This window comes from Manis pentadactyla, chromosome 14 (genome assembly GCF_030020395.1).
Source record: "Manis pentadactyla isolate mManPen7 chromosome 14, mManPen7.hap1, whole genome shotgun sequence".
Taxonomy (NCBI): domain Eukaryota; kingdom Metazoa; phylum Chordata; class Mammalia; order Pholidota; family Manidae; genus Manis; species Manis pentadactyla.
This window is the reverse complement of record NC_080032.1, coordinates 6,570,399-6,583,952: the sequence shown is the minus strand read 5'-3', so window position 1 is coordinate 6,583,952 and position 13,554 is coordinate 6,570,399. Positions and strand designations below refer to the sequence as shown.

Sequence of the window (13,554 nt, the reverse complement as noted above, 5' to 3'; positions counted from 1 at the left end):
TTTTCGGTAATATTTCTTTTCTCAAAGTTTACTTTTAATATTCCTTTGTATGGATATACCACAGTTTACCTATCTATATGTTGATAAACACTTGGTTTATTTCCACCTTTTGGCTATTGTGAATAATATTGCTGTGAACATTGGCATACACACATCTATTTAAATCCCTGCTTTTAATTCTTTTAGTTATATACCCAGGAGTAGGATTACTAGAACATACTATAATTCTATATGTAACTTCTTGGGGAATCACCAAACCATTTGGTTCTTTTTTTTTTTTTTTTTGTAGTTTCTATTTCTCTGTCAAGATTCCCTATCTGGTAACTAATTTTGTTCATCTTTTCATTTACATACTCAAGCTTATTTGTAATAGCTGTTTTTAAGTGTTTGCTGATTCCAATAGTTCAGTATTATTTCTGGTTGAAGCTTTTTTTTCTCTAAAGGGTATTGCATTTTTTGGCAGGCCCTGGTTCCTATTTGTTCCGGTGGTTCTTGTCGATCCTATCAAGTGTGGTTTGATTCTCTGTCTGTGTGGGTTGTCTTGGATTCTTTTCTTCAGTGTTAGGGCATGGCTCTTAACTCCTATGGCTTAGCCTTTCTGAGTTCTGAGGTTTTTGGCAAGGTCTCTTCCCTCTGACTGGGCCAGAGCTCTGTCTCCCAGTGCTGTCCAACCTCTGGTACTTCCGTTCAGCTCTTAGCCCTGCAGCTGCCTCGCTCTGCCAGGCCTCACAGAGTCTGCCTGGGCAGCCTTATCTGAAGACCTGAGCCGCCTCACAGAATTCCAGGTATTCCCCTTGTGGGGTGTGCAAGGTGTCTGTGAGCCTGCCTATGGGATGGGGTGAGGCCTCTACCTGCCCAGGCTCAGGATGGCCACATGTGTCCACACAGACCTTCTCTTGTGGTGAACTCTAGTCTGTGCCTCAGCTCAGTAGACGGTCCTATTCTGCCTGGACCCCCTCCCTTTCTCCCAGTATCCAGGGGGTGCCCCCAGACAGAAAGCCTGGGTGGCCAAGGGGCTCACCTTGCTTGTTTCCCATCTCTCAAGGATCATAGTCTGCATTGCTTATTATCCAGATTCTGAAAATAGTTGCCCCATATATTTTGTCCCATAGCTTTGCCCATGCACAGCTCCTTGGAGCTGGTGAGCAGTTGTCCCAGCTCTGCTTTTGCAGGCTTTGATGTTAAGGTAAGCAGGTAGACCTAGGCAGCCGTGATAAAGTAATGGTTTCCAAACCTGTCTCCCTGTCTACCTTCCCTGTAACACTTATTTTAAATACTGTTTCCAAGACCCACTTCAGATCTGCTCGGTCAGGCTCAGGGTATGACATCTATTTTTAACTATTTCCCCCAAGGGTTCCAGTCCATGTGGCTAGCATGGACCGGAAAGGCTTTCACTAACCATCATTGAGCTCTGTTGGTAATTCAAGGTGGAATTGATGAAGAACCAGAGTCTCAAAGTCCGGTCTCTCTCATACTGTATGTGTGCTTGACCAATGCCAGAAATAACCTGAAGAGTAGCAGGTTGTTTGTGGGGTTTTGGCTGTTGTCTGCTTTCCTTCCCTTCCTGCATCTAGGCTTGTTCTCTCACTAGCCCAGTGTAAGAGGAAAGCCCAATTATCTGGGAGTTCTGGTTCTTTTGTAGTCATTTTAAGTGCTTCCCTGCTATTCTTTGGGGTTTTTTTTAGGGAGATGTTAGAGAAGAGAGTATTTGCTATTTGGTGGCAGAAGACGTTTCAGCATCAAGAAGACCGCTTAGCAGAGAGAATGGTAAGTGGCTGTCCCGGAGGAGGCGCCTGGGACAGGCAGGACTTGTTTTCCTTGCCTGTGATCAGGATTCACGAGTTGGGTGGCACTCGGGGGCATCTGTTTCCCCCGTCAGTGGAGTTTATACATGGCTCTGGGCCAAGGCAGCTCCTGAACATCTATTTCTTTTTCCTTGGCCATTACGCATGGCCTGTACTCCTCCTACCTGACCCGTTCTGTTCTCTCCCTGCCACCCTGCCCCAGGCCATCCTCCATGCCGAGCGGCAGCTTCTGCAAAGAGCCTGGTTCACATGGCACCAGCGGGCAGCAGCGTGTTGTCGAGAGCGGCAGTGGCAAGCAGCAGCCTGTGCCCACCACCGCCTCGGGCAGCTCAGGAAGGCCTTCTGCGTCTGGAGGGAGCTCAGAGCAGAGTGAGTGCCGCTCCCCTCGGGGGCCCTCCCGTCGCAGGCAGGCAGGCAGCGTGGACCGCAGGAGCGGCGCCATCAGCTCAAGAGTGATCGTCCAGAGGGTCCAGGTTGGCCTGAACTCTGGTTTTAAGTTACGGAAGTTCAACCTGAAACAGTCTAAGTAAAACCAGGACAGTAGAGAGGCACCTGGGGAATCTCCTGGAGCTCCCGCCGCAGGAACTAGACGAGGGACGAAGTGCCACGGCTCGGAGGTCCTGCCCACCGCTGCGTCCCGCTCACTGGCGGGGCCCATTCAGAGACTGTGGCCAGGGAGCAGGCTGATGGGCGCGTGTGGGGATAGCTGGCCCCTCAGGACCAGCACTGTGGCCAGGGGACAGGTTGTGGTGGTTCTTATCACACCTCATCGTTAGAGGGGGCAGGGCAGGCCCACGTGTCCACTGCGGCGTTGTCCTGCTTTGGTGCCTTTCTGTATCGTTTGTGCCCTGAGGATCTCCCCACCTCTCCAACTCTGGCCACGTTTAACCTCCTCCTCAGCTGCCTGCACAGGAACACGCTGCAGTGCTACTTGAAGCCCTGTGAATTCGTCTGTAAAAATTGGATTATATGTATACTTTTCTGGGGGCAGAGCCCAAATTCTTCAGCAGTTCTTCAGAGAGCGTCTTGACTCCCCCACAAATTGAAGAACCGCTAGGCAGGAGCCGGGACTATGCAGCGGTGCCCGACGAGAGGGCCCTCGCCGGGTCCGGCGGCAGCGCTGACTGTGACTGTCTCCCCGCAGGAGGACGGGCGGGCAGCTGGCTGCAGAGTTCCACTCGGCGCGGCTCCTGCATCAGGCCTGGGACAGGTGGAGGGAGGTAAGGCTTTGGCCCAGAGCCACCTGTGTGTGGCTTGTGGACAGGTGGAGCCGTGTGTCAGTGTGGCTCAGAGCCGACAGATGGGCTCCTCCTCCGGATCGGGAGGCCTCCTGCCTCCGTAGGGAAGTGGCCGGGCAGCAGAGAAGTGTTAACCTGGTTTCATGAGGTGATGGCTCAGAAATCTGTGTTCTTTTAGGTCCTCGGCTGTTCTTATCTGAGTCACTGAATCTAAAAGTCCTAGTCTAACCACTTAACAAACATTCTACACAAGGTCAAAAATGTTTAAGGCAGTGTTGGGCTGAGCATTTACCCTGACCCTCACAAGCCCCCTGAGAGGTGCCTATTTAGAGATGAGGAAGCTGGGGCTGGGGGCAGAGTACCCAGCCAGGCTCACCCACACCAGGTGTAAAGTGGTGGCAAAGCCGAGTCCCGCCCTGGCCCCTGGTAGCCGGCTCTCTCTGTCCCCAGGGCCTGGCCCTGTGGGGTGCCGAGCGGGAGAAGCTGAGGAGAGCCACCCTGCATCGCCAGCACACCTTGCTGCACAGGGCGCTACTGAGGTGGGGGGTGGGACCGCTTGATCCGTCCTGCCTTGGGGCGGGGGAATCTGGAGGCTCTGTTTCCATTCCTCGTTCCTGCCACTCCCAAAACAGTAGTTTCACAAGCTTCAACCAGAGCAAGTGCCCTGGACAGGAGGTCTTACAGCCACAGGGCTAAGTTCTTCATCCTTGCTTGGCAGAGTAAAAATAAGTACCAGGGTGCAGCCTGACCATCACAGAGGCCTCTTCTCCCAGAGTCCAGTGGTCTGACTTGTCAGGGGACGGCCTAGTGAGGCAGTTGTCTCCCACTGTCTGGGAGACCTGGCCTTGGGACCTGGGGCTCTTGGCCTACCCCACCCCCTGGGGGGAGGCTGCAGGCATCACAGGCCCTGTGGAGAACACACCTGTAGGCCTGCCTGGGAGCAGGGACAGCTGTGGGCCCTGGGCAGCCTCTGGTCCCCCTGCTCTCCTGCAGTCTTACCGGAGCCAGGTACTGAGCATCCTCCAAGAGGCGGCAGCCAGGGAGAGTTGGCACAGGCGGCGGCTGCTGCGGTGAGTCTCCCGGCATCCCGGGGCCCAGCCTGAGCCAGGAAACGGGCTCCAGGCCCAGGCCAGGCGGAGGGCGGGCGGGCTGCTGGGCTGCTGGTAGCGTGGTGTTGCCTCTCCCACAGCAAGCTCCCTAGTCGCTCGCCTGGACCCCTGCCGTGTGCCGAGCCGGCCTCTGGGAAGCAGTTTTCTCCTGGGTGTCTCTGAGAGACCCCACTTGCCTTGTTCCTCTGAGCACTTCCCCCCTCCCCACGTCAGACCTGCAGGGTTCAGGTTCTGAGCAACACTTCATCCCCTCTCCTGCCTCAGTGGACCCCCGTGCCCTCTATCCTCAGTCAGTCACCTCCCACTTGGCTTTCGCTGACTCTAGAGTCGTCGGAGCTTCAGGACTGTCTGCGTCTCTCGTGTCCTTGGTGGTCGCTTTTGCTGCCCCAGCTCCAGCTCTCCTGGGAGCCCATCCTCCAGTTCCTGCTAGGTCAAGCTCTAAACTCACTCCTTCCCGCAGGCCTCCTTCGTTCTGCTCTTTCTTTTCCTTCCTCAGTATTTGTTTAGCACACACGGTTCCAGGCTGCCTGCGGGCAGTGGGCCTTGTGGACCCCATAAACGCTCCCGCCCCTTCAGAAGCCTATGAAGTGCTCCTCCAGCTTCCCTTTCTCTCTGAACCTCTCCTGTCCGCACGAATCACCCGCATTGTCATTGCCTGGTTGCAGCTCTGCATTTCCCATTGCATGTGAATACGTGAGGGTGTGGGATTCAGTCTTGTGTCCCCAGTGCCTGGCTCAGAGCAGGTGCTCAGGAACCGCATGTTGAGCATCTATGTCAACGTAGACAGGCCTGTCGGGGGAACATATTCTTAGGTCCAGGGAGTCCTTGATTCGGAAGTTCGCTTCAACACCAGGAGCGATGCACTGAAACGGCGCTGTCCCCACACGGCCGTCACTCTGCTCTCGCTGGCCTGTGCACCTGCAGGGCTGTGTTCCACCTCTGGAGAGAGCACACCAGGGTCCGTGTGGATGAAGCAAAGAAGACCCGTCAAGCAGGCGCTCACTACAGAAGGACCGTGCTTTCCAAGGTGATGCATGGGGAGGCAGCCGGTCACCCGGGAGAGTTTAGGACTGTGTTCCTCAGAGGGGCTGGCACCAGAGATGTGAGCTGAATGGGGAACCTAGAAAATGGAGTAACTCACTCTCCTCTGGCATGTACACATGTATGCCATGTGAGCAGTTGGGGTTTATTTATTTTACTGAACTATGAAACAATAAACATTAAAACAAAACTACTGTGCATAGGGAACAAACTAGTTCTTACTAGAACCCGTATTTTATACACATGTGGAATTTTCCACTAGAACAAACCACGTAGCCATCACGCCCCCGTCTCCTCATGTGTCCTGAGAGGCTGCTCACTCCTGCCAGCCGGCCTCGCAGGTTTCATGGCCACAGAGGCTTTCTGGAAAGCACAGAGCATCCAGGAATGTGCGGTTGCTGTTCATTGTCAGCGGGAGGTGGCCTGATGCCACGCGCTGGGGATGGGGGAGGTTACAGGACGTGGCTGTGCGAAATGTGTCATGAGAGAGAAGGGATCCAAACAGACTGAAACGAGAGGTGGCTCCCCAGCCTTGGGGACGTCTCAGAAGAAAGCAGTTTGCCAGGAGCCCTGAGCAGCTGCAGGCCGCCTGTGGGAAGGCTGGGAGCTGGTCCTCCAGTCACTGCAGCCTCCCTGGGATGAGGACAACCGCACAGGGTTAAAGCCCTGCCCATGCTCAGGGAAGCTCTGAGGCCAGCGTGTGTGCCCCCTGCCCTGGAAGGAGGGTTAGGACTCTGCTTGGCTTCAGGGCTTCGAAGAGAGGAGGCCTATTTGGGGAAGTGGAGTTCGTGGCTGCTCGGCTTCCTGTAGTGTTGTGTTGCTGTGATTTCACACGTGTCTCACATTTAAGAGGGTGCATACAGTGCACAGCATCCATTTAACAAGAAATAATAGAATGAAAGAGCAAGTAACGACTTCTTTTTGGTGTGGTATGAAGTTTAACGTCTCCCGGTAGAAATGTTCCATTGCCTGAAAACTGGGCTTCCTCTGGGGACCTGGGGGCTCTGTCCCGTTCCTGTGGTCTTGATGGATGTGGGCCCTTCCTGGAACAAGTGTGAGTGCCATTATGACCACCCCCTTGGCCTCATTTGTGAGGAGCTGCGGGCAGAGCTGGGGTGCCCCCAGAAGTCAGGGTGTGCAGTGATCACTCCATTCTCCTTGTCTGACGTCAGGTCCTGGTCCAGTGGCAAGAGGTGGTGTCAGTGCACATATACTGCCGACAGCAGGAGGACTGTGCCGTCAGGGAGGCCCGGAGGGTGCTGGACAGGGGTAAGTGGGTCTTGGAAGCGGAGGAGAGGGTTGGGAAGGACACAGGGCCGTTCGCTTTACCCTTATCTCAGTCTCTGTGTCGTCTTCATGCGCGTTAGTTTCCTATTGCTGAGGTAACGAAGCACCACCACCTAGGAGGTTTGAAACAACAGAAGGTTGCTCCTTAGAGTTCTGGAGGCCGAGTCCCAAGGCACAGTGTCGGCAGGGCCCTGCTCCCCTGAAAGGCTCCAGTGGTGAACCCCCTCCTTGCCTCTGCCACGCTGGGGGCCCCAGCAGTCCTCAATGTCCCTTGGCTTGTAGACACGTCCCTGCAGCCTGGCCTCATCATCCCTTGGCCGTTTTCCCTGTGTGTCTGTGTCTCTTTATAAGGACACCAGTCATATTGGATTAGGGGCCCACCTCCTCCAGTGTGACATCAGTTAATGACTTGGCACTGAACCTCTTACCAAAAAACATCAGTTCTGAGGTTCTGGGTTAGATGCGAATTCTGGGGATAGCTGTTCAATCTAATATTTATAGCCTTCTGCTTCCAACCAGTGGCCAACCAGCCTGTGTTAAAATGAATACTTAACGTGGTAGCAGAGATGCCATGATCACAAGGGTGGTTTTCCCAGGGCGAGGCTGATCCAGATGTGCTGACCCCTGCGATTTCCCCAAATGGGGGAAATTTGGAAAAAAAGAAAAGAAATGTCAGGGCTTGAGATCCAGAGAGAAATAAAGAAATGAAGCTGGGATGGAAGAGATGTGGTGGTCGCGGTGGGGTGGTGTACTAAGAAGCTCCTTCCAAGGCCTGCCGCTGGGCAGCTCAGCCTGCCGTGCCAGGGCCTGGCTTCCCTCCTGGGGAAGATGCAGTCCGGGGCAGGCCCTGGGATTGCTGTGACCTTTGTGGAGGGTACAAAGGACTTGGGAGATGGTGTGGCTAGACACTGGTTCTCAGCACACAGCAGGCGTGCAGTCAGTACCCACGGGCCCACTTCTTGGCTCCTTTAAGGCCTCCGAGTCTCAGGCACGCCCTGGCGGTCTGTGGGTGGGCTGGGTTCTGGAGGCAGTCAGGTGGGCTCAGGACGATGGGTCATAAGACACTTCAAACAGAAGCTTACAATGTCCAGGCAGGGGCATGCTGGCTGCGCGACCACGGGCATGGCCTCTCCAGGCCTCAGTTTCTCCGTCTGTAAAATGGGGGTGGTAGTGCCTACCTCTTGGGATTGCCATGAGGATGCAGGGAGTCTGACATCCCTGCTTGATGCAGTGCCCAGGGAGGGCCAGCATCTGCACTAGTGCTCAGCCTCCAGGCCTGGGTCTGCCGCCCCTGCCCCCAGCACGTCCTGGAGGACACCCCACCTTGACCTCAGGGCCTAAGAAAAGGGAAAACTCAAAAGAAAGCGCATGCTCCCTCAAGACTCTGGACACAAACAAAGCTCAGGGTGGGCCCCTGCCTGCCCGTGGAGCCCGGGGTGTCGGAGGGCCTGGCCCTGCAGACGCTGCCTCCTCCCCAGGCCTAGCTTGGGCTGCTTGACTTCTCTGAGCCTGTTTCCTTCCTGGCAAAATGGGGCCACTGCCTCCTGCTTCCTCAGACCGAGGGTCTTCTCATTCATGTGCCAGGCATGTCTTCAGGGGCCCCAGCACACACCCTTTTGTCATCACAGACAAGCGTGTGGCTCTGGTGGGCTGTGGGGGCACACAGTATGCAGCAGACCTAGTTCTGGTCCCCTGGTGCCCACAGTCGCCGAAGGTGGCCAGAGGTGTCCACACGGAGTGGCCGCCATCCACAGGTGGTGGTTTTGCCAAGTGTGGGCTGACACCCCAACCCCGTCCCCACAACCTTCTCCACTCTGAACCTTCGCCACTGATAGATGCCTGTAAAAGTCCTACCAAAGGGCAAAGGGACTTGGGTCTGCTTTAGGCTGCCTCAGGACCTGGTTTCGGCACTGGCGGGTCTGTGGCCAGAGAGCCACCCAGGAGACAGTCCAGCTGGAGAGGGCGGCCCAGCATTACCACCAGCGGCTGCTGCTGCGGGTCATGACCAGGTGGAAGGCGCACCATCTGGGCTGTGTCAGGAAGAGGGTGAGGCAGGGGGCATGCCCCCGAGGTCACCACTGCTGCGGGGCCGTCCCAGCCTGGGGCCCGCCTCTGTGGGAGGAAGAGGGCCTTCGCCGAAAACTCCCAGCAGCTGGGATGGGTGCGGAGAGGCTGGGGCGAGCCAGCCTAGGGATGGGCCTCCCCCAGGTGGAAGGTGGCTCAGCAGAGAAACCTGGCTCTATGGTTTGTCGGAGCTGAGGGACACGTGGGGTCATCTGGACCCCCCTGCATGGTGCAGGAGGCCCTTGGCTTCATCCGGGCCTCCTGCTGTCCTGGGGGGGAATAGTTCCCTTCGGCCTACAGCCCCTCACACCACAGCTGCCCCCGGTGGTCAGGGCTTGGGGCCCTGACCGCATTCGGCCCACAGCCCCTGTGCACACGCTCTCGCCCCAGCTCCTGCAGAGGCAGGGCGCCCATCTCCTGGCCCAGACACTCGGCCGGTCCTGCTTCCGCCAGTGGAGACAACAGGTAAGAGCTGTTGAGAAGCCCCCTGCTTCCCGCTGCGTCCTTGGCCCACACTGTTAGTTCAGCCTCATCCCAGGCTCTCCTCCGGGATTGTCACTTCCTGGCACTCCCTGCTTCCACGTGTGAACTGTGTAAGGCCAAGTCACTTCAGGGCCCTGTTTCTGCAGTGTCACATTAAGACATACATCAGGGTTAGATCCAAAAAGTAGTATGAAATGCATTTTGAGTCTCCACCAAGGCCTTGATAAAATGCCCCGTGGGGCTGTGTCGTGCTAGCAAACCTCACGTGCTAGCTTCCCTGCGGCTCTCCGGGTTGCAATGTGGGGCCTTCCTGGCTTCTCTCCGCCAAGCCCAGCAAGTGGCCCTCACCTGTGCCCTTCCCTCAGAGCTCTTCGTGTTTGTTCTTTCCAAAGGATCCTTCCCGATCCACCACCTGGGGGCAGAGCTGGGCCCTTCCTGGTATAGAGAGGGGAGCGCCCAACTAAAGAGTGTGGTCAAGGAGGTCTTCCTGAGGGCAGTGTTTCCAGTAACCCTGTCTTCCTGGCCCACAGCTGGTGAACAGGAGGCAGGAGCAGCAGGCCACGGTGCGGGCCCTTTGGTTCTGGTCCTTCTCCCTCCAGGCCAAGGTAACGGGGGCTTCGGCCTCTCCCAGGAGAGGACCAGGCCTCGGTGGAGGGCAGGGCGGGTTGGGGGCACAGCCCTTGCGGGAGAGCTGGGCCTCACCTCCTCCTCTCCCTGGAGGTATGGGCTGCGTGGCTGGGCTTTGTGCTGGAAAGGAGGAGAAAGAAAGCGCGGCTGGAGAGGGCAGTGCGGGCTTACCGCCAGCGGCTCCTCCAGGAGGGTGTCCCACGCCTGCTGCGCTTCACAGCCAGCATGAAGGCCTTCCGGCGGGAGCTGCGCGCCCAGCAGCAGGTGCAGGTGGGCCCGGGGTCCTGTTTTCTTGTGGGGCAGCAGGACGCGGCGTGACCTGACCAGGCTGGTTGCAGGCAGTCCAGAGTCTCCACCGTGCGGTCCATCGCTGTGCCATGCTCTGGAAACAGAAGGTGCTGGGTCCAGGCAGAGAGCCCCAGCCCCACATGTACACCACGCCTGGCAAGAGAGTGACATTGGAAGGCCCCCTTCCCGACTGTGTTGCCGCCGGGGCTGGAGATGCCACCCTGGAGACCAAGAGGCTGCGAGGTCTTCGCGGGCCTCAGGGAGCTCCAGGCAGCCTGGCCCTGGCTGCCGGGGACCCCCAACTCCTAGAGCTGTGAGTAGCCCACAGCTGTTCTTCCTCCTTGTTTCCACCTGGGGCAAAACTTGGACTGTCCAAGAGGGAGAACACTGGGCCCCCGAGAGTCATGGCTGCGCCACTCAGACCCCTCTCTCCAGCAGGACCCTGACGCTCCCACTGTGGGGCCCTCAACGAAGGGACCACAGCCTTTGTCCCTTCTGGAAGCAGGGGAGAATGTGTGGTTAAAGGGAACAGCTGTGGGGCAGCCTGCCTGCCCGCCCCATACCTGCCGGTCTCCCAGCGTCTCATACAGCCAGGAATGGGGCTCCCTCCCAGAAACCCTACTTTTTGTGAGCTGGCCCCTGCCTCATCCCTCACTGCTGGCTCTCAGAGTGACCGGTGCTGCCCGAGCCGGGGGAGAGGCGCCAGCCTGGGCCTCAGTCCTGCTCTGCCTCCCTCTGTGCCTGACCCTGACAGGGGCCTGGCCCCACGTCCCCCTGAGGTGGGATGAGCAACTATGTCACCTGGGGGTTGCTGTAGAGGTCAAATGAAATGACGTGGGTGAGGCAGCCCCACAGCATCAGGCTCAGGCCATTGGAATCACTACAAGTTCCACGTGACCAAAGCCCACCCAGCTCACCTGCTGGCCTTTGGCAAGATCCTCCCCTCTCCGGCCCTCAGTCTCCCCATAAGGTCGGAGGGGTCGAACTGCATGAGCCCCACCCCACAGAGGTCTCAGGCGCCCTGCAGCCCTGAGCAGCCTGGAAGAACAGCCTGTGTTTCTTCCCAGTAACATCGCTCGCTTGGCAAGGAAGCAGCCACGACGCCCGGACTTCCTGCTGGAGCCCATGAGGAGCTTGGAGCCCAAGGGGTGTAGCACCCTTGGGGGCCAGAGGTAGGTCATGTCCTGGGCCCCCAAAAGTACTTTCACTTGGGGCCTGAGATCTGGGTGGGGCCTTAGGGTGGGTGTCCCTTTCTTTCCTGCTCCCCAGGAGCGCTGACCCTCTCCTGCCTTCCCTCTGCTCAGGTCTGAGGTGCCGTGGGAGCGCAGCCTGGGTCCGGCCCAGCCGGCAGGCCCCTCCCTGACGAGGCCTGTGCTGGCCCCGGGCAGCGCCCTGCCCCCTCTCAAGGCCCTGCCAAGGCCCTCTGGCCCTAAGCTGCCCCCACCAGCGCATCCGGGCCCAGAGCTGATGCCTCCCGCCTCCTTCGTGCTGCATGGGGCAGAAGCACCTGCCGGGGTAGGTCCTCCTGGTCGCCTCGGGCATTCTTTGGGCCTCGGTGCTGTGGCCAGTTGTACTCAGTGCGTCTGGAGCACTCCTGGCTGTGGAAGACGCAGGGCAGGCACAGTTTCACTCACCAAGTGTGGGTGCCACTGTCCGAGGGACCCAGCAGTGAAAAGCCCGCCGAGGCCCCTGCTCATGAAGCTTATACCCTAGGGGTGGGAACAGAACCCTGCACACGGATGAAGAGAGCAGGTCAGAGGGTCGTGCATGCCCTGGTGAAAGTTGGGGTTTTAAGAATAGGAAATTGTGCAGGATGGTTGGCTGCAGTGATCTGACGGTCAGGTGGAAGGGGCTGGTGGCTGGGACTTGGGTGGTGGCTGCAGACGTGGGCAGGGGCCGTTGCGGGAGGCAGGCAGGACTCCTCTGAGGGGGTTGATAGGAGGAAAGGAGGCTCCAGCACGGCTCCAGGGCTTCTGGCCTGAGTAACTCAGGGAATTACGGGCTCTTTTCCTAAAGGGAAAACGGGGTGATGCATGAAGAGCTTGCCTTAAGCCTTTCAGGTATGAGGTGAAGCCACAGGAGTGAGTCTGGCCTTCAGGGAAGAGGTCAGGGCTGGAGATAAAAACTGAGGATCTGTAGCAAGATTGTAGGCAACCCCCTGGGAACTGATGGGGTCACCTGGGGGAGGGGCCAGGGCTCCTGGGACATGTGACATCCACAAGGAGTGTGGGCAGGCGGGTACGAGGAAGGAGTGTCAGCAGGGGTGGGCCACCGAGGCGCTGGTGCCTGAAGAGCTGTGGCCTGAGCAGGGAGTGGGGTGGGGCTGGTGGCAGGACAAGGCCCACTGCCCATTATCACCAGGAGGGACTGGAGAAGGGTGTAGGTGTGCCGTTGGACAAGGACAATAGCCACTGACCACTTTCCTCACTGAAGTGCAAGTACATAGGCAGGTGTGAAAGATCAGTAGGCTTGGAAAGCTACTCAGGACGGTGCCAAGCCAGGCTCTGGGGAAGGGGTGGGACTGGACAACAGAGGTGTGGGGTGTCCCTTAGGTTGCTTGTGAGACTGTCCTTCTTGGAGTTGGGTCCTGAGGGAAGGCATGGGGCCGGGCTCTGGGGAGCCGGCTGCAGGAGGTGGGGGCAGCCCAGCTCCTGGGGCCTAGCCTGGTCCCTTCCTGCCCACCCGCAGTGGGTGGCCTCAGTGGCCCCTCTCCAGCCCTTCTCTGTGTCCATCCTTCCTTTACAGCTATCAGCATGGCTGACCACCCCTGGACTTAGGCCCCAGGCCCCTCTACCCCTGACCAGTGTCCCCGACCCCCGTCTGCTCCTCCCTGCGGACTTCACAGGCACCAGGCCTGAGCCCAGCTCTGGCTCCGATGCTGCAGGCGCACCCCTGAGGCCCGTGGGCACTGGGGCCTCTGCTGGTGCCTGTGATCCCCCCATTCAGCCTGGGCCCTGCGGGGAAGGGGGGCCAGCGCAAGCTCCTTCTGTTGCCCTGGGCCACTCTGACCTGGAGGCTGAGCTTGAGGGCATCTGGCAGCAACTGCGGGATCACCAGACCACACAGCAGAACCTCCGGTAAGCCAGGGGCCCCGGGGGAGGGGGTTGGGGGGAGTGGCCGCACTGCCACCGTCCTCACTGTGGGGCAGCGAACGAGGCTGAGCGAAACTGAGCCCGGCTGGGTCAGGTGAAAACCAGGACTGGGGTCTTCCCAACGGCGGTGACTGTGACCCAGGGTCCCGCCGCCTGTGGTCTGGTCCAGAGCCTGCATTCCCCCACGTGCAGGCCAGGGGCCCTCGGCACGCAGCCTGGAGATCAGTGGCGAGAGGGACAGGCTGGAGTCCAGACCGTCTGCTGGGCAAGGGACAGGGACGACCCTCCTCCCTCCACTCACATCAGAAGTAGCTGATGTGCTTCTCCCCGAGCCCGAGGCGCAGCCAGGTGGGCAGCCCGTGCCTCGCCCCCTCAGGTCCTGCCAGCGGCAAGCGCGCAGCCTGCGCAGGTGGCTGGAGCTGAACCAGGAGGAGCCCGGGCCTGAGGACCAGGAAGCAGCGCAGCGGGTGCAGGAGGAGCTGCGGGAGGTGAGGCGCGCCCCCCCCCGCCCCCGCCCCCC

General features: G+C 58.6%; 1 protein-coding gene across 1 annotated transcript in view; it reads left to right on the top strand.

Annotated features, from left to right (window-relative positions):
* Positions 1 to 13,554, top strand: part of SFI1 (SFI1 centrin binding protein) — a 67,137-nt gene that overhangs the window by 53,323 nt on the left and 260 nt on the right. The window contains 15 exon segments of the mRNA XM_057491633.1: positions 1,686 to 1,767; positions 2,008 to 2,174; positions 2,950 to 3,025; positions 4,037 to 4,113; positions 5,077 to 5,179; positions 6,366 to 6,462; positions 8,366 to 8,526; positions 8,935 to 9,009; positions 9,558 to 9,632; positions 9,748 to 9,924; positions 9,993 to 10,255; positions 11,010 to 11,114; positions 11,247 to 11,457; positions 12,688 to 13,019; positions 13,411 to 13,522. Coding sequence (XP_057347616.1) covers positions 1,686 to 1,767; positions 2,008 to 2,174; positions 2,950 to 3,025; positions 4,037 to 4,113; positions 5,077 to 5,179; positions 6,366 to 6,462; positions 8,366 to 8,526; positions 8,935 to 9,009; positions 9,558 to 9,632; positions 9,748 to 9,924; positions 9,993 to 10,255; positions 11,010 to 11,114; positions 11,247 to 11,457; positions 12,688 to 13,019; positions 13,411 to 13,522 — 2,113 coding nt within the window.